The sequence below is a fragment of the Penicillium atrosanguineum genome (assembly GCF_028827265.1).
Source record: "Penicillium atrosanguineum strain IBT 20685 chromosome Unknown utg000001l_segment0_segment0, whole genome shotgun sequence".
Lineage (NCBI taxonomy): Eukaryota > Fungi > Ascomycota > Eurotiomycetes > Eurotiales > Aspergillaceae > Penicillium > Penicillium atrosanguineum.
In genome coordinates, this window is record NW_026623133.1 from 525,795 (window position 1) to 547,349 (window position 21,555).

Consider the following 21,555-nt stretch of genomic DNA (forward strand, 5'->3'; position numbering starts at 1 on the left):
GACATCATCTCTCATCAGATCAAAGGACAAAGCGGGAGGCCGAGGAATGTTACCGCAATAATTAAATATGCTTCAGCCTTGATTAAGTACGATAAAGTCCGATGATGTGTAAGTGAGCAGAGTTATCCAGATAGTGTTTGCCAGGCCACGACGTGCCAGTAGATCGACAGTGGGGGTCCGGAATCGGCGTCGGAGTCGGGGTAAGCTTCACGCTGGTCGGGGTTGGCGTTCGGAGTCGGAGTCCCAAATGGGTCTGACTATACGAAACCTTTACAGATGTGAAAGCGAATGAGTCAAGCACGCCATGTCTGTTTTGGTCGTAGTGACCCGAGCTCCGAGTAGTCCGATACGAATTCGAACCAATCCCGTCCCAGGATCACCATGAGGCTTAACTAAAACGATGCCCGAGTCATTCGCACCCGCACGCTCCACCACATACGTAGGGCTAGGCTTCCGCTGCCACCTCATCCAGGCGACGACATTCTGCGTCTCGGGGTCGGAGTAAAGCTTATAATCTCGGTTCGGTTGATTGACACGCAAACTTTCCTAATGCCTACATGTAAGCATTGACTCATTAGGCATCAGAATGACTTGCGCCGAGAGATGGAAGTCTATATAAGTCGAGTCCTTTTTGTCTAGAATATGCCTATCAACTCATCGTCAATCAAACAATCTTCAGTCTAATCTGACTTGCATCTACAATACAAAAGACTGCCAACCAGCAAAATTCTCCCCCTATTTCACTCAATCTACACACCAACGTCGTCAAAAATGGCCGGCTTTACCATCCAACGTTCACCTACTGGACCTCTCACTCCTCGTCCCCGCACTGACATCGAGCTTGCGAAGGATGTATGGAAATACTTAAGTCAAAAAGTCGAGAACAGCCGTCAAAAACGATCTTCCAAGTCCGAATCAAGCACCAAGAGCTACGATACCGACTCCGAGTCAACAATCAGCAACACCGATACACTTGTTAGAGAGAAATCAGATATGACGAAGGGGAAGAACTGATTTTGAGTCTTTGACTTGGGGGAAATGGTGCATCATGTCGGCTACTCATTTTTGTATAATCGGGCGTTTTTGGGCAAGGCTAGTCTCGAAGAGATGAAGAAGGATATATGATTTAATGGGGGGATTTCCACAAAACGTCCAACACTAATTACCATTTGAATCAAATTGTTTACTGAGACACAGAGTAATGCCATCGCAGTGATGAACTGCAGTGATACGTTTATTTATGCCGAGATATTTGCGCAGGGTCGGACCAGGTTAATCACAGGATGGAGGTGCAGGGAGTGCATTAGCGCGTAATTACCACCGTAGCTAAGGACATCGATTCCCTAAATGAGCCGATTGGGCGACATGGTTAGAAATGAGTACGAAGGTATCTCCGGAATTAATCACTCTCAACATCCGGGGAAAAAGTAGTCTAAATCCGAAGAGCGCGGGAAAACCCCGGCGATCAATCCGCGATGGCACCCGGGGTCCACAATGAGGGGTTGTGATTTAACCCCGGCTTCCAATTTGAACCATTTGATCAGCTTTCTATCGAGGAACAAAAACTCACACGTTAGAGACTCCCGTGCTTTCTTCATTGTCCTCACTGAACCTTTCAGTCGCCCCAGTATGACCACAATTCTCAAAACGCGCTCCTTGGGCGACATCCGAGGCATAAGTGCGGGTGGCGTCACTCAATTCTTAGGAATCAAATATGCCCATCTCAAGAATAGATTTGCAGGCGCCGAGCTGATTGAAGAACGAACGGGCAATGTCCTCGATGCCATGACCAATGGGTAAGTTTATCCGGGACTGAGAAAAAGCAATCATGAAAAGCAATCATGCTGATAGTTCTCCCAGACCCACGGCGCTGTCCCCGTCAGTTGGATGTGAGATAGAGCTTGGACACGTCCAGCATTCACTGCCCAGAAAAGAATTAACACAATCGGATATTGATTGCCTTAATCTGAACATCGCATACCCTTCTGATGCCAGTTCCTCGTCAAGACTCCCCGTGCTTGTGTACATTCATGGAGGTGGTCTCTTTATTGGAGCTAACTCCTGGCCTCAAAATGATCTCCACCGACTGGTCAAGCTGTCCACTGAGAGAGGCCTGTCTGTGGTGGTAGTTGCAATCAAGTAAGATAATGTGGATCATTCCTTCTCTGTATTGGCTGACAGCCTCTCAGTTATCGATTGGGAGCTCCAGGATTTTTAACTTCCGAAGAACTACGGGATGCAGGCTATCAAGCAAATAATGGACTTCGTGACCAGCGCGTGGCTCTAGAGTGGGTTCGAAAGCACATCGGAGACTTTTTCGGAGATCCAGAGAACATCACTGTAGCAGGAATGAGCGCTGGAGGGGGTGAGATGCAATTCCTGGACATTTTTACTCTCGGTGTTTATTGTTGCTAACTGGCCTAAGCTTCGGTAACCTACCATCTTCATTCACAAACCCCACTTTTCAAGCGGGCGATATCGATGAGCGGCACGTCATTGTTCGTCCAGGCCCTGCCGTACCACGTACACGAGGAAAACTATGCGAAAGCAATTGCCGCTTTGGGATTGACTGACCTGACAGCAGAAGACCGAGTACAGGCACTGCTTACTATGCCGAGTCATGAGCTTCTCGCCAAGCTACCCCCATCGATCTTGGTGGCCCCAGCCATCGATAGCGATATCGTTCTTCCAGGCGTGACATACACCGAGCTAGGAAAAAGAACTCGAAAATTCTCCCAGGCAATTCATGGTGCCAGGACCTACTGATCGGAGATGCGGAAGTTGACGTATGTTTCTTTGCAATAAGTACCTTAATCAAAACTGACTATTCACGTAGTCCAGCATTCTACAGGTAGTGGCACCGCATATCAACACTAACAGTACGGAGCGCTTTATATCCGCGACTCGCCAAGCTCTCGCTCCGTACCCAGAGGAAGCAGAACGCATACTCAATGCTTACGGCATTACCAGTGACACACCCGACGAGCTGTCTATCCACTCCATTCTCAATTTTATCTCAGATATCATGTGTCACGCAGCCGCCCTCAGCTTCGCCCGTGGCTGGAGCGGAAACGCCTATGTTTACCATTTCAACGAGGGCAATCCATGGGACGGACCATGGAAAGGTCACGCAAACCACATCCTTGACACTGCCTACCTCTTTCAAAATTTCACTGAATATTTGAGCTCGGAGCAGCGAGCTGTTGGGACTGCGTTTGCGGAGGACTTTTTCAAGTTCTGTCATGGAATCAAGCCGTGGCCTACCTTTACTCCTGGGAATATTCAAGATGGGTTCTTGGCGCGGATTTACGGACCCAGCGACAAAGGAATGATTTCTAGCGTGGCTACAGAAGCTTTTGGAGGTGACAGTATGCGCAGAGGTATTCTGTTTGACTCTGCTGATTCTGTGTCACTGGATGAATACGGAAACGTGTTTGCGATCTTCATGACTTGCTAATTTCTATCGTGGATTCTTAAAATTCGAGGCGTCTGATACGCGTTAGTTGCATATCCTGCCAGCTTTACATTTCATCAACAAGGCCTTGATATATAACTTAGAAAATTACCCAAGGCTCGTAGTGTCAAGATTAATAATCCGACCGAGGAAAATAATGGAGACCGAGGGTTTCGCTCTCAGGCCGAAACAAGACCCACTAGTGGGTCAGGGAAGCTACCCCGCGCCCCTTAGACACCCAAAATAAGGGCTACGATAGGTGCGCGCCTGCTAGTTTGTGGGGTCGGCATTGTATAGCGGCATCCGGTTCCTGCTCGGGCAGTCTGGATCGAGCGACATTGCTTTGATGATCTCCAGCTTTATTTAAATCCATCTGCAATTCACGGAACTCTGATGATCGGTAAATTTTTACTCCTCTAAACCCGTGATACCAACAATGCCGTCCAAGGTCTACCACTCTCCGTTCCCGGATATCGACATCGAGTCTGTGGACTTAATTTCGTATCTTTTTTCAAACCCCTTGGGTAACCCTCTGGACCGGCCATTATACATCGATGCGGTCTCCGGGAAACAGTACACCTTTAGTGATGTCGTCCAGCGCACCAAATCTCTAGCAAATGGACTTCGCCAGAGCTTTGGTCTCAAAGCAGATGATGTGGTCGCATTTTTCAGTCCCAACACCATAGACTATCCAGTGGTGATGTATTCAATTATTGGGTCTGGCGCCATATTGTCCCCTACAAGCGCAGCCTTGACGTCGCTGGAGCTCAATGCCCAGCTTAAAACAAGTCAAGCTCGGTTCATCATTGCCCATTCATCTTTGCTCGAGACAGCACAAAAAGCTCTGAAAGGCACTTCCGTGGAAAATATCATCATTCTGGATGGCTCCGCCCCTATCAATGGCCAGCCTACCTGTGAGCATCTTGCTAGCACATTCCCACCTGCTGCTCTATCGACAATTTCATCAGCCGATGCCGCCGAGAAAATTGCATTCATTTGCTTCTCATCTGGTACATCTGGTCCTTCCAAAGGTGTCATCACCACACACCAGAATATGACATCCAACCTGCAACAATGGCGTTCCCTCAAGATGGAGTCCGGTCAACCTGATGAACGAAACCAACGCGACTCAACAATTGCATTCCTCCCACTCAGTCACATTTACGGGCTCAACATCTACATGTGCCAATGCCTACTCTGGGGCACCTCCGTTATAGTTATGGCCCGATTCGATCTCGAATTGTATCTGAGCTGTATTCAAAAATACCGGCCGGAAGACCTTGCATTGGTGCCTCCCGTCGCACTCATGCTTGTCAAAGACGAACGAGTTTCCAAGTACAATCTGAGTAGTGTCAAGCGCATCATGTCTGCCGCGGCCCCCTTGACTAATGAGCTTCGCTCTACACTTGAAAAGAAGTTCAAGGATCTCTTCCGAACGGAGGTCTTCTGTACCCAGTCTTGGGGGCTCTCTGAAACGTCTCCTCTGGCCACTGGATTCCCGAATAGTCGCATGGATAAGAGAGACTCGGGAGTTGGATGCATTGCTCCCAGCATGGAATTCCGCTTTGTTGACCCAGAGACTATGTTGGATGTTGCCACAAACCCAGACGGATCGAGCCAGTCGGGTGAAATCTGGTGTCGTGGACCTAATGTGACTCGAGGCTACTACAGGAACGAAGCCGCGACCATGGGCTCATTCCACATTGACTCTGACGGCACTAGGTGGTTCCGGACTGGAGACATTGGTACGATCGACAAGGAAGGCTATGTGGCTATTCACGATCGCATCAAGGAGATGATCAAGTACAAGGGTCTCCAGGTGATTCCAAGCGAGTTGGAAGGAAAACTAATCGAGCATCCCGACATCGATGACGCCGCTGTTATCGGTCAGTGGGTTGATGAGAAAGCTACTGAGCTTCCGGTTGGATTCGTGGTGCTCAGTCGCCAAGCGAAAGAAAAGGACCACAAGACCGTGATTGACGGGATTCATTCATGGTTAGATCCGAAGATCGCTAACCACAAGCGATTCCGAGGCGGAATCTATGTAGTGGATCAAATCCCCAAGAGCCCGAGCGGAAAAATTCTCAGAAGACAGCTCAAGGAGACTTTGAAGATCAAGGGACCCAAAGCGAATCTGTGATCATATTCATGACTATAGGTAAACAATCAACTAGTTACCTAGTGGAACCTTAGTAATCACACGGAGCCCGCGGACATAGCCTCGTTTTTCGGTGTCATATTAGGCAAACATGGATATGACACAGACCGCTTCCAAATTGATCTTGAACGCAATAAATGGATCATATCAAGAAATCAAGATCAAGTAGCAAAATGCGGTCTAACAAGCTCGATAAGCACGAATCTGGTTAAGTGGCGCACTTTCCGGAGCCCGCGGGCCCCGCGTTCGGAGCAGACTCTACGTCCGTCCACTCGATCTTTTAATCGGTTGGTGTGCGAATGAATTAGAGCAAAATGGAAATCTACCACAGTTTCCCTACTTCTATCATTTGGTTTCCTTTGTTTTCCGATTAGCGATCGCCAATATCGCCTAGCAAAAGTTTTACCCGCAGCTTTTTCCCTATGTGACGTCGACTGGGACCCGCTCCGCTTGACTCTTGAGAACCAAGAACCATGGGCTTGTTGGGTTTTCTCGGATTCCCCGAGAAGGGTGAACCTACGCGGCCGAAGTTCGTAGAGCTTAGATCTGCCAAATGGTTTATTATGTTCACTGTTTCCTTCGCGGCTTCTACGGTATGTGTCTATCTTGATATCTTTCATTGCAGATAAGTGGCTAACTTGCGAGTCAGGATATTTTCATGTATGGCCTGGTATGGTATTTCGAATAAATAATTTTGGGTAATTCAATATGTCCCTAACGATTCCCCTAGATTGTGCCTGTCACACCAACAGCATTGGAGCGTAAAGTCGGTCTTTCACCGGATAAAAGTAGGTCAAGCTCTTTGATTCTGGTCTTGTGCACCCTGACTAACCTAAAGCCTCTACCTACAGTCCAAACATGGACATCCATTCTTCTAGCTTTATACTCAGCTGCATTGCTAGCTTTCTCCCGTGAGTCGCTACCGTTCTGTGGGAGGTACGAGTACAACTGACCTATTCGATCAGCTGTCATCGGTTATGTAGCCGACCGCGCCGAATCCCGACGTTGGCCCCTTCTCCTAGGCCTCGTTGCACTTGAGGCTGCCACTGCCCTTCTGTGCATTGGAACAAATATCGGTCTCTGGATCGCCGGTCGTCTATTCCAGGGCGCTGCCGCAGCGGTTGTTTGGACCGTTGGCATAGCGTTGATGGTTGATACTGTCGGGAAAGAAGGCCTCGGCCAGGCCATTGGATATGTCTCTATGGCATTAAGTATTGGCACGATGGCTGGACCTCTTTTGGGAGGTGTTCTCTACGAAAATGGAGGATACTACTCCGTCTTCGGTCTTGCCTTTGGGTTAATCGGCATTGATATCTTCCTCCGGCTCGTGTTGATTGAAAAGCGACATGCTGCTCGATGGATTGCGACTGAAACGAAGCCTTTGGCATCGATCGAAGAGAAGGGCAATAGAGAGGCTGCTACGGATACGATCACGGAGTCTCCTGCACCCGTGGACGATTCGAAATCCGAGACACTCGAGGAAAAGCCCGTAGCGCATAGCCCTCTAAGACAGGCTGCCAGGCTCTTGAGCTCATACCGGCTGGTAGTATCCCTCTGGGGGTATTTCGTGATATCCTTAGTGTTGACTTCCTTCGACAGTGTTCTGCCAATCTTCGTTGAGGACACATTCGGATGGGAACAGACTGGACAAGGGCTCATCTTCATTCCACTCATGGTACCCCATATCCTAGATCCGATCACTGGCTTCATCATCGATCGTTATCGCTGGACCCCACGCTATCTCACGGCGGCGGGATTCCTCTGCGTCGTCCCAGTGGCGACTCTCCTGCGTCTCGTCAAGGAGAATACGATGCACGATAAGGTTGTCCTTTGCGCCCTGCTCGCCTTGCTCGGATGCTGTATTTCCATGGTCATGACTCCCATAGTGACGGAAGTATTCAACGCCGTCCAAGAGAAGGAGGACAATTCACCGAATGTATTTGGCCGTGGAGGCGCCATGGCTTTGGCCTTTGGCCTTTCTAATATGGGTTTCGCAGCAGGCAGTCTCATCGGCCCATTCTTCGCTGGGTTCATTCGCCAAAATGCTGGTTGGGGCACCATGGGCTGGGCAATGGGTCTGGTTGCTGGTGTTTCTGCGATCCCGAATCTCTTGTTTGTTGGTGGTTGGATCTTGAGGAAGCCAAAGCCAGCTGCGGCTGGTGATCAGCCGGAATCGGAAACTTCCTAAAATTATATCTCTAGATCTCTCTCACTTCTTGCATACATATGTATATAATCAGCGCCATTCTCAATCTTGTACATTGATAAAATCTTAGTCAATAGATCTTCACTCATTTTTGATTGGTGCAAAGAGCAAAGCCCGGCCTCGGGGAGGAATTGATGCCTTGCTGCCTGGAATCGGGCAATCTACAAATGCATCACGGAATTCAACGGCCACAGTGGCACAATGAACTCTCGGTATTTAACGAACATCTCTGTAGAGTTACAAACAATTACTGTGTCTCTTCTCGCTTCTTGAATCCTTCAAATTGCTTGATCCGCACCCGAAGCCCAAAGGCTCCCCACAAGTGGGTTCTCCAGAGCCCCACGGCACCCCAAAGTAGAACAATGCTTGGGACCACAATGGATCCGGGGTGAGTACCTCGGGAATTGAAGGCTTTAACAATAGCCGGCCGAGACAGAATACCCCGGAGTTCTTCATATCTTCATACCATCCCAAACTACTAATTTCACCATCGTTTTACAAATCATGGCAACACCAGAAGTTCACCACGCGACTTTGAATGCTACTTTTAAGGGTATTCAGCGAGATGGGCAAGTCCCCGTTCATCAATTTTTGGGAATCAAATATGCGAGTGTTCCTGCGCGATTTGAGAAGTCTGAACCAGTGAACGACTTTGCGGGGGCTGTTGTCGATGCGACTAAATATGGGTACGACGCCTGTACTGTCTTCCAGACGATATTCCCTTTGATAAATCTGACACGCCAATAGCCCGAGATGTCCTCAGATGGAAGTAGATGTCCGTCATCTGCTTCGAATCCCTGCGGATTTCGAAATAGCCCCAGAGCCGGAGGATGAATTCGAGTGTTTGAATCTTGAGATCACTTGTCCTCCACTGTCTTCCATTAAGGAGCCACTCCCAGTTCTGGTCTGGATTCATGGTTTGTTTCTCCTTCTTGTTAGTAGCCTAAGTTTAATTTTTCTTTACAGGTGGCTCGCAAATTGTCACTTTTTGCTCTGCTGCATCGAAGATTTGCGGTGAGTATTGATCCTACACTGTGACTTCATTGGTGCTGATCATAGTCTAGATCCCGCCAAGCTCGTGTCGGACTCTATTGAAGCTGGAAAGCCCATTGTCTTTGTTTCGATTAATTATCGTCTTAATATTTTCAGCTTCGGAGATGGCAAGGAGAAAAATCTTGCTCTTAAGGATCAGCGAGTCGGTATTGAGTGGGTTCGCAAGAATATTTCATCCTTCGGTGGTGATCCTGTAAGCGCCCTCATATTCATTCCACATCTTGTACTAACAGTACACAGAAAAACATCACTCTGGCTGGTGAGAGCGCCGGGGCCGTCTACGCCCATGCGCATCTTATCACAGGTCCTCCCGTCAAAAGGGCTATATTGGCATCGGGTACCCTTCATCTATCGTCCCCATTGCCCGTGGAGCGAGGTGATGGGTTGATCAAGACATTGGAAGCAACGGTGCAAGAGCTTGGGCAGCCCTCGCTACGGGAGTCTTCCGTCCCAGTGTTGATTCAGGCTCTGAAAGACTGCAAGGTGAATACCATGTGGATTCAAGAAGAGCCCGAGTTGGCAAACTGGGAGAGTAGGCCTGAGCAGGTGGAGGAGGCTATGATTGGTGATACTGAATATGAGGTATGTCAAAGCTCAAACCGGCCAAGGTTGAAGCGAATCTGACTCCAACCTTGACAGTCCGTCATCTGGCGCAACGGCATTGAGGCACTGGACGGCGAAACCATAGCAGCTGCTTTCGAAGGCGATAAGGAATGGGGTAGCAAGCTCCGCAAGATGTACCATGTGGTTTCCGATAGACCCACAGCCGCAAAGCTTGGGGCATTGGATTTCGTCAACGATGCACGTTACGCACTCCCAGTTGAAATCGTCGCGAACAAGCTAGCCGCCGCCAACAAGCGTGTCTACAAGTACGTTGTTGACCAACCGAACCCCTGGCAGCCATCTAGCCGCTCCCACCATGCAGTTGATCTGTTGTTCCTTTTTGAAGGACTGGATCTCTCATTCAATCCTGCTGCACAGGCGGTTGGAAAAGAGATGCGACAGCGCTGGATCCAGTTTGTCTCAGGGAACGCGCCTTGGTCTGCAGATAGCCGATTTGCATTCGGCCCCTTAGGTGAATCCAAGGAAATTAACGAGGCGCAATTCGCTGCGCGACGAAGAGTCGAGCCTTGCAAAGTGCTCGGAGAAGCAGGAAGTGGAGTCTACCTCCCAATTCTAGGTGCCCTCACCGCAGGACGCATCAGCCTCCTCAACTAAATAGACAATGTCATTTAAATTGGATTAGAATACATGAAGGACTCATTACGAGCCTTCGTTCCATTGGAGCCGTGTATAGTTTCATCCGAGCAGGCGAGCATCAAGTTTAGTTATGCATGATCTCCTAGGTTCCCTACACAACTCGGCAGTTGTACCCTCGACTGAATCCCGCATTTGCTTGTTCAGCAGTGAAAGAGCGACCCACCAAAGGCATCTTAAACCGTAGTGAGTGATTAGTGAATGGGTTTAGGTGTCGACTATTTACGTCTCCGCCGTTACTCAGACCTTACTCATGTGGGGTCGCGCACCCACGAATCGACGATTCATGTTTGGTTTCCCCACACTCCCACGGTAACGAATCGCGATCCCTGCCCGGGGAGGTCGGCAGAGCGAGTGTATCACCATATGCCGAGTTCTACTGTCTCTGGCCTGTTCCACAGCTGATGAGCTCCGCCATGACGAGGTACCTCCCCGATCTCCACGGCTTGGTCTCATTTCTTGGGCATCGGATGTATACCCCATGGTTAAGTCCGGGGGAGCCGTGACCCCACTGCCTGAACTGTTCCTCGTATATAGGTCTCGCGCCCCGCGTGGAATATCTTCTCAATTCTGTAATTCAATCAATAAGCAATCAAGAACGACATGCCTTCAACCAGTGACCTCGCCGACCCTCAGGAATATCAAAAGATATTCCACTGGGCCGAGACGCAAAAGGACGGAACGGTCCCTTCTTTTGCGACAAGGCGCAACGATCCTTATAAAGTATGTGCCAATCAATCGATTAAGTTTTCAGTTTCTGACAACAGTCTGCTGCAGTACCAAGCTGGTTTTGGCAATGCGTACGTCCCCTGCATCTAGCGATTCAACTGGCTGATGTAGCTCACCAATTTAGCTTCGCGTCAGAAGCGGTGCCTGGTACCCTTCCACAAGGCCAGAACAGTCCCCGCAATGTCCGATTCGGGCTGTACGCCGAACAATTGACTGCTACTGCATTTGTGGCGCCACGACATGCTAACAAGAAGGCATGGCTATACCGCGCTCGCCCGGCAGTTGCGCACCAGGGTTTCGTATGTACTGAACATGGAATCAGCCCAGTTGGTACTAACCGTTTACGTAGACAGAAATGCCCGACAACAAGGATACCGAGTCTAACTTTCTTCCAATGAATCCTCGCATTCATGTCTCACCGACTCAGCTGGCCTGGCACCCCTTCGATATCCCCACCAGCGGCGAGGTCGACTTTGTCCAGGGATTGAAGACTATCGCGGGCTCGGGTGAGCCCACGCTGCGTGAGGGCCTGGCCACTCACGTCTACGCAGCCAACACCAGCATGAAGAAGAAGGCCTTTGTTAACTCGGACGGCGAATTCCTGATTGTCCCGCAGCAGGGGGCCCTGGACATTCAAACCGAGTTCGGGCCTCTCTTCGTTCAGCCCGGTGAGATTGTAGTCATACAGCGGGGCCTGCGCTTCTGCGTGGGACTTCCAGACGGGCCGTCGCGTGGCTACATTCTCGAGGTCTGGGGTACCTGCTTCGAGCTACCTGAATTGGGACCCCTGGGCGCCAATGGGCTGGCTAATGCACGGGACTTTTTGTGTCCCGAGGCTCATTACGAGATTGCTCAAGAGCCCTGGGAGATTGTGTATAAACTTGGAGGCAAGTTCTTCAACAGCAAGCAGAACCACAACCCATTCGATGTCGTGGCCTGGCACGGGAACTACGTAAGGATTCCCCCTAGCTCGGAACAGGACCCCAGCTGACTCTCCAGGTCCCCTATAAATATGATCTGACAAAATTCGTCAACGTCGGCTCGATCTCCGTGGATCATATTGACCCGAGTATTTTCTGTGTGCTGACAGCCAAGTCGCGCGATCTGACCGCACCCCTAGCCGATCTACTTATCTTTTCTCCGAGATGGGATGTTGCATCGCGTAGGTCTTTCTATTACTCCGAGAAACACAAGCCTTTTTTAACTCCATCTAGACACCTATCGGCCTCCATACTACCACCGCAATGTAGCCTCCGAATTAATGGGTCTGATTTACGGCGACTACGGCGGCCGAAGTGACGCATTCAAGCCGGGAAGCGTATCGTTCGAATGCGGAAGTATGTGCACCTTACCCTGGCTCCAAGCCGAACCCTGCTAATCTTGATAGTGGTCCCTCACGGCGTTGCATATGAGGAGTTCAAAGCGGCGTGCGAGAGCGCGCCGCCAGTGATGCAAATCTCCGAGTCGTCGATTGCCTTCATGTTTGAATCCTGTCGGCCGTTTACGATTACGGATTACGCGTGGAACAGCGACAAGAAGCATGAACATGAGCCTAAGATGTGGGATAGTCTTGTGGATAACTTCTCGAAGCATGCAAAGGAGGTCGAGGAAATCTTGGCCAAGACCAAGAATCTATAAGTCCTAGGACACTAAGCCCTACGTGAGGACTATCATATCATCCCTTCCGCCGAATTGGGCTTGTTTGGCCTGTTTGACGCTTATTGCGATAATTGCGGTTCCAGATTCTCCGAGCCTTTCAATATTCTTGCAGCGATCTTACTAGTTCGGTGTTTCAATATCACCTGGAAAGCTGAACTCTAGGTTCACAATTCCTTTACTTTCTTTGTTATATAGGCCAAATTTATTAAAACAAAATACGAAACAAAATAAAATAAAATAGAGCAAAAACGACGCTGAGGTTTAAACACCATAACCAGCCTTTAAAGGCCCAAAACCGACGATCCCAGATCACGGGGAGTCGGCCTTTCGGCCTCCGCCCAACCTCCGCGGCGCAGCAAACCGCCGACACCGACACCTTGGCCCCTTCACTGAAGACGCTTGAACTTGGTTTCACTATTGTTGATACGAGTTGAGCAGGGATCCGCACACCATGCGCCGTCACCCCCCTTTCGATCGATCGGCTCGGGCCTTTTATATCGGCGCTCGCTGTTTCCTGCAGCCCATGCCAAGGAATCAAGGCCATGGAGTGAGCCCTGGCCTTATATAGTCTTTTGCTTTTGCTTGTGCTTCCATTCCTGGAACGCGAATCTCATTCCTTGCATGCCACGCCTTTTTTTAAGATTCAACTGAGACTCGTGCTTGCCCTACGGACAGCGCCTGCTCGATCTATACGATCTTCGATCAAAACATCACCCCTCAACACCCCACAACACACCACAGCACTCATCGCAAGACCTGGAGTGACAGAATCTAGCAACAATGGGAGGGCCATACGCCCCTAAAACTGCCGCACTTGGCGGTCGTCCAACAAAGGACCTTGATGTCCCCATCTGCGCTGTCTTTCTCTTCCTCTTCGCCGCCGCCGGCGCTGGCCACATGACTATCTTCCAACGCAACAGAAAACGAGGCCACAAATTCATTCCTTCGGCCGTGTCATTCGGCTTCTGCATGTCCCGCATAGGCGCAAATGTCATCCGCATCGTCTGGGCCTGCTACCCAACCAACGTCTCGCTCGCGATCGCAGCCCAGATCTTCGTCGCGGCGGGTGTGCTCCTTCTTTTCGTTCTCAATTTGATATACACGCAGCGTATGCTTCGCGCCGCATTTCCCGCTTTCGGCTGGTCTCGTCCATTGTCATGGACGTTTAAAGCCCTCTATTTGATCGTGATCATCACAATCGTCATGGTGATCACGGTCGTCATCCAAAGCATGTACACGCTCAACGCCAACACGCACCGTATCGATCGCGATATCCAGCTCTACGGATTAACCTACTTCGCTGTCGTCTCGTTCCTGCCTATCCCCATAGTCCTTGCGATTCTCATCCTCACCCGCTTCCGCTACGTCGAGCACCCCGGAACCGGGTCATGGTATACACGGGCCTTCATCATCTTACTCGCCGGCTGCCTCCTTTGTCTCGGTGCCTCGTTCCGCGCAGGCACATCCTGGATGAACCCTCGTCCCGTCACGGATCCGGCATGGTACCAGTCCAAGGCGTGTTTCTACATCTTCAATTTTGCTATTGACTGGACCGTTGTCATGATCTTTTTGGTTTCGCGGAAGGATAAGCGCATGTGGGTTCCGAATGGAAGCAGCAAAGTGCGACACTACCGTATCGGGGATGTTGCCGAGAGCGAGAAGCACGGGGCGGAGGCATCTCCTGAGCAGAGCCAGATTATTGTTTCTGCTTGGAACCAGCAGGAGGAGAAGGACGGAAAGGCGCTTGCATAATGCTGTGCTTTCGTCATGCTATTCAAAATATAATTTAATTAATGGAACACGACATTGCTAAAGGGGAGTCGGATGGCTGTATACATGGCGTTGTTTACATATCTTGATAGATTTATTCCTAGCGATAGAATTGGTCTTCACTACCAGCTTTCTTTAATTCCACCATGATTAAAATATATCAAACTTGACCTGGTAGAGCATTGAGCCTAGGATCAAAACCTCAAGCCAATACCGACCAAGGTACGTACAGCACACTAACTACACCATCTGCAGGTCAAATCCAAGCATGTATCCGATCCAGAAGCTTTGGAATAACCGGTCTCTGTAGCATGTAATTGAAAGTCTCGCGGGTCTTTTATTTTCATGATTGGTATCAACAGACGGCCAGGCATCGAACCATACAGAATTAAGCGGACGAAAGCCCCGATCATATGCCCCCTTCCTCCGCTAGCCCAGTAGCCTTCTGCGGGACAACAATGAAATCTATCACAGGAAGTAGTCGGGTGTGCGCCTCGATACCATGGGTTCTCCTGCTCTGGGGCAAGGGTCAAATTGTAGACTAAGGAGTGTTAGCACGGATCAGCGGAAAGAATGCGTGGTATACTCACAATGTGTACTTCAAATGCTCGTCGATCTCCATAATGGCGGCCTGGTTGCCGCAGCGGTAACAGTAATTGGGCGCTACATCGGTTAGTCGAATCCTATACAGTAAGGGCACGGAAAGAAGCATACCTGAGAAGATGGTCACCACGTTGCGGTCCTGTGACCAGTTATATCCCTCCATCACCAGTTGGTGCGCCCGAGCAACCAGAGTCAAGCCGTTGTTGTGGTTGAACGCTTCCGAAATGTCCTGACCGAATGTGTACCCCGCACCGCGAGGAGAGATTCCCCAGCCGCAGCGATCATCGGGATCACTCCAGAGGAGATCGCACATGGGGCCCTCGTGCGGGACTTCTTGGATGCGGTCCAGAGATCGGATGTTGTCGAGGGTGTCAATGGACGGGCTCAGCCCACCGTGCAGACAGAAGATCTGGTTTTCAATGAGAGCAGTGAGGGGGAGGTAGTCGAAGAGGTCGGTGAAGTATTTCCACACGTTGGCGTTGCCATATTTGCGCAGGCACTCGTCGTAGAAGCCGTACACCTGGGTGATCTGGCGGGATTCGTGGTTGCCACGAAGGATGGTAATACGCTGGGGGTAACGAATCTTCAAGCAGACCAAGAGGGTCACAGTCTCGACAGAATAGTAGCCTCGATCGACATAATCACCTGGTTTCCGAGGTTAGCTATGGGACGAGTCCGACCGACAAAACAAACGCACCCATGAAGAGATAGTTTGTATCAGGGTTAGGGCCGCCGATGCGGAAGAGCTCCATTAGATCGTGAAACTGGCCGTGTATATCACCGCAAACTGTCACCGGGCATTTCTGTATTTTAATCGTCAGTGGACTGAGGTCATGTCCTGGTGCTCCCGCGAAGTCCGACCGGCGAGAGGATCATCACATACCACTGGCTGAACATTCGATTCCTCTTGCAATACCTCTCGTGCCTGAAATGCAGAAAATTATCAATTCGGATCCTGCAGGGGCGATCCAGCAAAGAAACCCACCCGATCGCACAGTCGCCGCACGTCCTCCTCCGCTAATTGCTTGCACGTCATCAAACTCTCGATCCAGCCATCCAAGGTGGGTATGGAGCCGGGGTCGCTTGTGGGCGAGAGGTGGTGCGGCTCGGGCGACCGCGCAGTGTCGATTTCCATGTTGTTGTCCATTGTGGGCACAGCTGGCGGATGGGAACAGGGGGAGGAGGGGCCAGCTGGGGGGGGAGGGGCGGTCTCGTGAGAAACGAACAACCAGGTTATCTGAGGGAATCGAGGAATCACAGTAGAGAGAAGTGGAAAGAACTCAGAACAGATAGCAGTAACAAGTTTCCCAACTTTACTCTAGGGATGAGAGGTTGGGGTGGGAGGGGAACAAGGGGAGAAAGAGATGAGAGATGCGGGAAGATCAAGTTTGGAGGTGAGTTTGCGCCACACCTGAGCCACACCGCCATCCTCGACGTATACTTTCTCTCATTTCCTTTCATTTCGTTACGCCTAGGTTTGTAAATCTACAAGTTTGGTGTTTACACACTGTACAATTTCATTTCTCACGTTTCATTATAGCACATCATCACTTCGTTTCGGGGACTACATCCCGTCTTTTGCTGACAGCTCAGATAATATCGCCGCCGAACCCACCTCCAAAGCCACCAAAGCCTCCACCCGGTCCTCGATTACCGCCCATCGGTGGCTGGCCCGGTCCAGGAGGATCGTACCTCGCTCCAGGCGGTGCACGGGGATTATAGCCACCTACCCCACCAGATCCCCCGAAGAGAGGATCGTCGAAAGTCGGGTGCATGCCACCACCTCCTCCAAAGCCGGGACCCATGGTGCCCCGGAGCGGGTCATGAGGTCCAAGGCCCGCTGGATATAGATCCCGGTCCCCGATATTGTATGGGCTTCTTCCGCCCGGGAAGCCTGGAGCGTATCCTCTCGGAGGGCGATTTATTTCGAACTCGTCTTCAAATCCAGGCGGGGCAAAGTCACCAGGTGGGTTGGGTCGACGAGGCGCGGCAGCCAAAGGATCATCGAATGGGTATGGACGAGCAGGTTGTGGAAGGGAGTCATCTCGGAGGCGGTCGCGAAGCTGACTACTTTCAGCTTGTTCTCTAGGTGCTCGAGTTGGATCCTCGTAACCTTCCTTGTGCAAGCCGGGGGCTAGTTTCTGGATAACATTGATCTTAAAAAGTCCGATGAGATCGCTCAGTCGAGCGGGAGAGATGAAAATCTCGCGTAGGGCATCTGTGAGCTTGTCTGTGGACTGCAACGGGAGAGCAGATCCGGAGATGTAATCTTTGGTAGGAAGGTCAAAGGAGCTGGTGCGATCATCGCCCAAGGCCAGTGCAAATACCACCGCATTATTACCAAGTCGGCTCACTTTCAGCAAGTACTGCATGGAGGACTGTGCGTGTGCGTAGCGAAAGGCAAAGGTATCATTAGTGTTCCATTCTGCGGGAAGGGCGGGACTTTCTGTTGATGTTTCTACAAAGGTTAGCGATGAGCAAATTATGGACAGATACGGGGAAGGAAACGAACGTAGATTATGGTCTTCTCCGAGTCCCACCAACCTGAAGTCCACTGCGGCCATGCAGGCATGGCCGATCAGTGCGATAGCTTCAGCGGGTGTTTGGAGATTCGGCTGCCCGTCACCGATAGCTTTGGCTGCCAGGCCCAAGATACGATCCGGGTTTAAGACGTCGGTGTTTGCCATGTTGATAAATTTGAGGATGAAATTGGTTGCAACCCGAGAGCTGTAAGGATTCAGTTGTGGCAAGTAGCTCCAAGCCGCAGGTGTACTGATGCGAGCTGAGATAAGCGGATCAACAATGATCCACAGAGCCTCAATGTCGAACAAGTACAGTGAATGAAAGGACTAAAAAGGGATGGAAGTGAAAGCGGTTACGGTCCACATTTAGTAGGATTAAAGGCGCCGAATTTAAAGGTTTAGTTTTGTTCACATCTATGGTCCGAATTTACCAGGTGTTAGGGTAAGTACTGGGAGAGTCCAGAATTGCAAGTGTTGCGCCTGGGATATATCACTGAGCAATAAATTGTCTACATGTACCTTGGAGCACCAATGTGTCAAGCTAGGAAGTCCTAGAAAAAAAATAAAAAATCACAGCTGTATCTGCGAACAAATCGAGATAGAAGTACATAGATGCTGTGTACAATAGCTAGAAATAGTCCGAGTGCGTGAAACGGGGCCAGATTCGCGTCATGGCCGCCCCGCAGGAACCTGGAACTAGAACATCTCAGCCCTGCCAAGTTCCCCTCTGCATATTCCTATTCACATCCACCCCCGTGAGTATTCCCTCTATCTGAATTATATTACCATCAACTCATCGTTTCAGTCTAAAACCCCTGTCTACCCTTCGAACTTCCTGGGTCCAGTCCCTTGCTCAGAATCACCAACCGGCTTCGGACATCCGAGACCCTGGCGCCCAAATCTCGATTCCGCTGGCCCATCGCTCGCTTCAAACCCTTTCTCTTCAGACATTCGCTCCCGCCTAATCCATTCTCGAGCCCTACCTTGCCTCGCCGTGAGCCAAAAGCAGGCAGACTCTCCTCCCTCCTCCGCATACTCGTCGGACCTCTTGCAACTCGCAGAACTCAGAACCGTCTCTGGAACCTCCGCCACGAGACCCTCCCCGCGCTCCGCCACCGTGCACAGTCGCGACTCTATAGAGCCATCGTCCAGCGCCAGGCGCTGCTTGCAGCCCGCAACCGCAGATTCGGCGGCGGCTTCGTTGCCTATCTCCTTGGGCCACGGCGACGGTTGCGGGGCGGGAGAGTCGCTGCAGGTAAATTGGGATCGGAAACACACACGAGAGCTATTTGTGGGCCTACTGAAGGGCCAAAAAATGCTGTGAAAGACCCGATGGCGCAATCTGGGCTTTCGTCAACACCGGGCGTCGGGAGCGGGGACGGCAATGGTGGTCGTAGGCGCAAGGTCTACGGGTACTTCAAGGCGGCGAATGAACTACGCCAGGCCTATCAGGCACAATGGACCTCACAGAAAAATGAATACAGCAGTGAGGATTATTACAATACGCCCGGCGCCTTTCCAGACGTGGAGATCGCGCGCTCTGGCGATGAGGAGATGGTGTTATTCCCTAGCTATGCAAGGCGCTTAACACCCAAGCCAAAAAAGAGTGCCTTCTCGCCTTCTCGCCGTGATTCTTGGTCTCGTGAACTCGATGAATATCACGGCGTGGACCATGAGCGCCACTCAGAAGACGGCTGGGATAATGCAGAGGCCGAAGATGCGGTTGTGGAGGTCGACGTGCGTGGCTGGATCTATGCACCTGGTCGAGAGCCGATGGGCAAGAAGCACCGCCTCATGGTTACGCTGGCTAGGCAGCTGAGTGGTGTTCAAGCTCCTGCTGCAAACAATGGACAGAGCTCAACAGCAAGCAAAGGCGAAGACGAGTACGTGAATAAGCAGATGGAGACTCTGGTTGACTCAGCGGAGAAAGAAGCGGACCAGGCCTGGAAGAGCTCTCGTGTTGATCAGTCTCGAGGCACCGGCCAACCGACTCCTCTGAGCAAGGATGAAATGACCATGGCCAACGCACATCTGATGGAGAGACTTCGTCCGTTTTTGACCAACCCTATTGCTGGCCTGGGTGTTATGGCGTTCTTCTTCAATGAGGAGGAGAGTGTATCACGAACTCTGCGAACAGACGAGTCAGGACATTTCACGCTACGTGCTGCACTACCCTTCGTCCCAACTCACGTACGAGTGTTGGCCTCCGAAGACCTATGTGCTGCAAAACCGATCCAGCTTATTGAGCCGACAGGCATCAGCCTGATCAGTGACATTGATGACACCGTCAAACACTCCGCCATTGCGAGTGGCGCTAAAGAGATGTTCCGCAACACCTTCGTTCGTGAACTGGGCGACTTGACCGTTAATGGAGTCAGCGACTGGTATCAAGAGCTGGCCAAGCGAAACGTGGACTTCCACTACGTTTCAAACGCTCCATGGCAACTATATCCTTTGCTGGAGAAATACTTCAAGCTTGTCGGACTACCTCCAGGCTCCTTCCATCTCAAAGCTTACTCTGGCATGCTACAAGGAATCTTCGAGCCCACTGCTGAGAGAAAACGAGGCAACCTTGAGCAGCTTTTGCGTGACTTCCCCGAACGCAAATTCATTTTGGTTGGCGATAGCGGCGAAGCCGACCTAGAGGTCTACACTGATATTGTGCTGGCTAATCCTGGGCGGGTCTTGGGAGTATTCATTCGAGATGTAACGACGACAGATAAGAAGCCTTTCTTCGACCAGTCGGTTGGAAATCTAGAAGGGCCTTTTAGTCGCAATCGCAGTACTCCGCAGCTGGTGGATCACCCGGACTCTCACACTAACAGGCCTGCGTTGCCGCCCCGTCGGGCTCGAGACACATCATCTTCCACCGAAGATTCAAAGAGCATAGACAATGGCGACTTGATTGATCTACGCGATGACGAGGAACAGAAGCCGCCTGCTCCTGAGGTGCCCATGTCTACGAAGCCGCGTGCGCCTCCTATGAAGCCAACCAAGCCATCTTCTTTACGTACAACGGCAGCACCAGGAGATATCGAGACTTCATCCGGCAAGGCAAAGCCACCACCGCCGCCAGTACGACGTAAGGCTGTTCCTGCTTTGCCGCCTCGACAACCGTCGGCCCAAACGGACTCCTTGATCGACTTTGAACCATCACCAGTATCTCGAACTCGCACCGACCCGCTCACGAACGAGAGTTATTCAGCCGAGACTGTAGATGCATCAGGCTCTGGGCAAGGGCGCTCTAAACAGCCTCCTCCCCTTCCCCCGCCACGACGTACCAACACGTCTTCTCCAATCGCTAGCTCTGCATCAAGCACACCGACTTCCTCTCGACCCCCACCACAAACACCCGCAAAACCGTCATATCTGCCGTCATACCCAGTATCTGCAGCTCAGGCGGCTCTCCAATATGCCACCGAGCGACTCAACCTCTCTTCATCGCCTTCGGCAGGCCTGCGAAAGCCCGCATCTAACCAATCGTTGGCACGGACGGCCAGTGAATCTGCCATGCCACCGACACCGCTCCCCAACAAGCGCGAGGAGCTATGGCGACGTCGATGGGAGCGCGCATCGGAGATTCTTCAGAAGCAGAATGTTGTCCTAGGTAGCTGGCGGGTTGGAAGCGACGCGCAGCCGGTGTGCGTGTGGTTGGTGGATGACGCACTGAAGGATATACAGGCGGGTACTGGACGCCGGCCTTAGACTCGCTTCACGAGGTTAGGATAGACTTGTACATATCCCTAGACCGTCTATACGATTTCCATTCATATGATATTGCCTACGTTCATCCCCGACCCCACCAAGGTGACTTGCTGGTTGGCATTTAATATCCGTTTTTAGGCTCCAAGCTATCCACCCATCCAAGCAGCTGTCTTGACATCTTTGCTGATTATCCTGTACATAAAACTATCTCCATGTATCTGAACATGCCATGCGGCCGAGACGCATGGTGATGCAACCAAAGCAAAAGATAAGATAAAACAACTAACCTCGGGAAGTCCGCAGGAACGTGCAGTGAAACAACCTCGGCTGACATTTACTGCCCTCTGATTGGCAACGCCGTCTCGGAGATCCGGGGTATAACATCTCTTCACAGGTTAGGTTCCTTTAGTCCCTCCTTTTCAACCCTCGTCTTCTCTCT

The 21,555-nt window shown here is 51.0% G+C and overlaps 10 protein-coding genes across 10 annotated transcripts; 8 read left to right on the plus strand and 2 right to left on the minus strand.

The window, feature by feature from the left end:
- Positions 1 to 771: 771 nt before the first annotated feature.
- Positions 772 to 1,014, plus strand: N7443_000190 (uncharacterized protein; the record flags this gene model as incomplete). Its single annotated transcript, XM_056880246.1, has 1 exon — positions 772 to 1,014. The coding sequence occupies one exon, from the start codon at positions 772 to 774 to the stop codon at positions 1,012 to 1,014; it is 243 nt and encodes an 80-aa protein (XP_056745484.1).
- A 615-nt stretch (positions 1,015 to 1,629) lies between these two features.
- Positions 1,630 to 3,457, plus strand: N7443_000191 (uncharacterized protein; the record flags this gene model as incomplete). The annotated part of the gene is made up of 6 exons (XM_056880247.1): positions 1,630 to 1,796; positions 1,861 to 2,139; positions 2,190 to 2,365; positions 2,426 to 2,694; positions 2,757 to 2,786; positions 2,837 to 3,457. The coding sequence occupies 6 exons, from the start codon at positions 1,630 to 1,632 to the stop codon at positions 3,455 to 3,457; spliced, it is 1,542 nt and encodes a 513-aa protein (XP_056745485.1).
- A 433-nt stretch (positions 3,458 to 3,890) lies between these two features.
- On the plus strand, positions 3,891 to 5,594 carry N7443_000192 (acyl--CoA ligase; the record flags this gene model as incomplete). Its single annotated transcript, XM_056880248.1, has 1 exon — positions 3,891 to 5,594. One exon carries the CDS (start codon positions 3,891 to 3,893, stop codon positions 5,592 to 5,594), a length of 1,704 nt encoding a protein of 567 aa, XP_056745486.1.
- A 491-nt stretch (positions 5,595 to 6,085) lies between these two features.
- N7443_000193 (MFS transporter) lies at positions 6,086 to 7,800 on the plus strand (the record flags this gene model as incomplete). Its single annotated transcript, XM_056880249.1, has 4 exons — positions 6,086 to 6,205; positions 6,262 to 6,282; positions 6,343 to 6,523; positions 6,578 to 7,800. 4 exons carry the CDS (start codon positions 6,086 to 6,088, stop codon positions 7,798 to 7,800), a joined length of 1,545 nt encoding a protein of 514 aa, XP_056745487.1.
- Positions 7,801 to 8,322: 522 nt separating this feature from the next.
- On the plus strand, positions 8,323 to 10,089 carry N7443_000194 (uncharacterized protein; the record flags this gene model as incomplete). The annotated part of the gene is made up of 6 exons (XM_056880250.1): positions 8,323 to 8,504; positions 8,566 to 8,735; positions 8,785 to 8,832; positions 8,883 to 9,064; positions 9,112 to 9,453; positions 9,511 to 10,089. The coding sequence occupies 6 exons, from the start codon at positions 8,323 to 8,325 to the stop codon at positions 10,087 to 10,089; spliced, it is 1,503 nt and encodes a 500-aa protein (XP_056745488.1).
- A 642-nt stretch (positions 10,090 to 10,731) lies between these two features.
- On the plus strand, positions 10,732 to 12,495 carry N7443_000195 (putative homogentisate 1,2-dioxygenase; the record flags this gene model as incomplete). The annotated part of the gene is made up of 7 exons (XM_056880251.1): positions 10,732 to 10,851; positions 10,906 to 10,928; positions 10,982 to 11,156; positions 11,207 to 11,809; positions 11,857 to 12,019; positions 12,072 to 12,194; positions 12,245 to 12,495. 7 exons carry the CDS (start codon positions 10,732 to 10,734, stop codon positions 12,493 to 12,495), a joined length of 1,458 nt encoding a protein of 485 aa, XP_056745489.1.
- An 801-nt stretch (positions 12,496 to 13,296) lies between these two features.
- N7443_000196 (uncharacterized protein) lies at positions 13,297 to 14,268 on the plus strand (the record flags this gene model as incomplete). The annotated part of the gene is made up of 1 exon (XM_056880252.1): positions 13,297 to 14,268. One exon carries the CDS (start codon positions 13,297 to 13,299, stop codon positions 14,266 to 14,268), a length of 972 nt encoding a protein of 323 aa, XP_056745490.1.
- Positions 14,269 to 14,754: 486 nt separating this feature from the next.
- N7443_000197 (serine/threonine-protein phosphatase) lies at positions 14,755 to 16,036 on the minus strand (the record flags this gene model as incomplete). Its single annotated transcript, XM_056880253.1, has 6 exons — positions 14,755 to 14,827; positions 14,877 to 14,949; positions 15,001 to 15,534; positions 15,587 to 15,692; positions 15,773 to 15,814; positions 15,875 to 16,036. 6 exons carry the CDS (start codon positions 16,034 to 16,036, stop codon positions 14,755 to 14,757), a joined length of 990 nt encoding a protein of 329 aa, XP_056745491.1.
- A 442-nt stretch (positions 16,037 to 16,478) lies between these two features.
- Positions 16,479 to 17,576, minus strand: N7443_000198 (proteasome inhibitor PI31 family protein; the record flags this gene model as incomplete). The annotated part of the gene is made up of 1 exon (XM_056880254.1): positions 16,479 to 17,576. One exon carries the CDS (start codon positions 17,574 to 17,576, stop codon positions 16,479 to 16,481), a length of 1,098 nt encoding a protein of 365 aa, XP_056745492.1.
- Positions 17,577 to 18,743: 1,167 nt separating this feature from the next.
- N7443_000199 (phosphatidate phosphatase App1 family protein) lies at positions 18,744 to 21,116 on the plus strand (the record flags this gene model as incomplete). Its single annotated transcript, XM_056880255.1, has 1 exon — positions 18,744 to 21,116. The coding sequence occupies one exon, from the start codon at positions 18,744 to 18,746 to the stop codon at positions 21,114 to 21,116; it is 2,373 nt and encodes a 790-aa protein (XP_056745493.1).
- Positions 21,117 to 21,555: the final 439 nt, after the last annotated feature.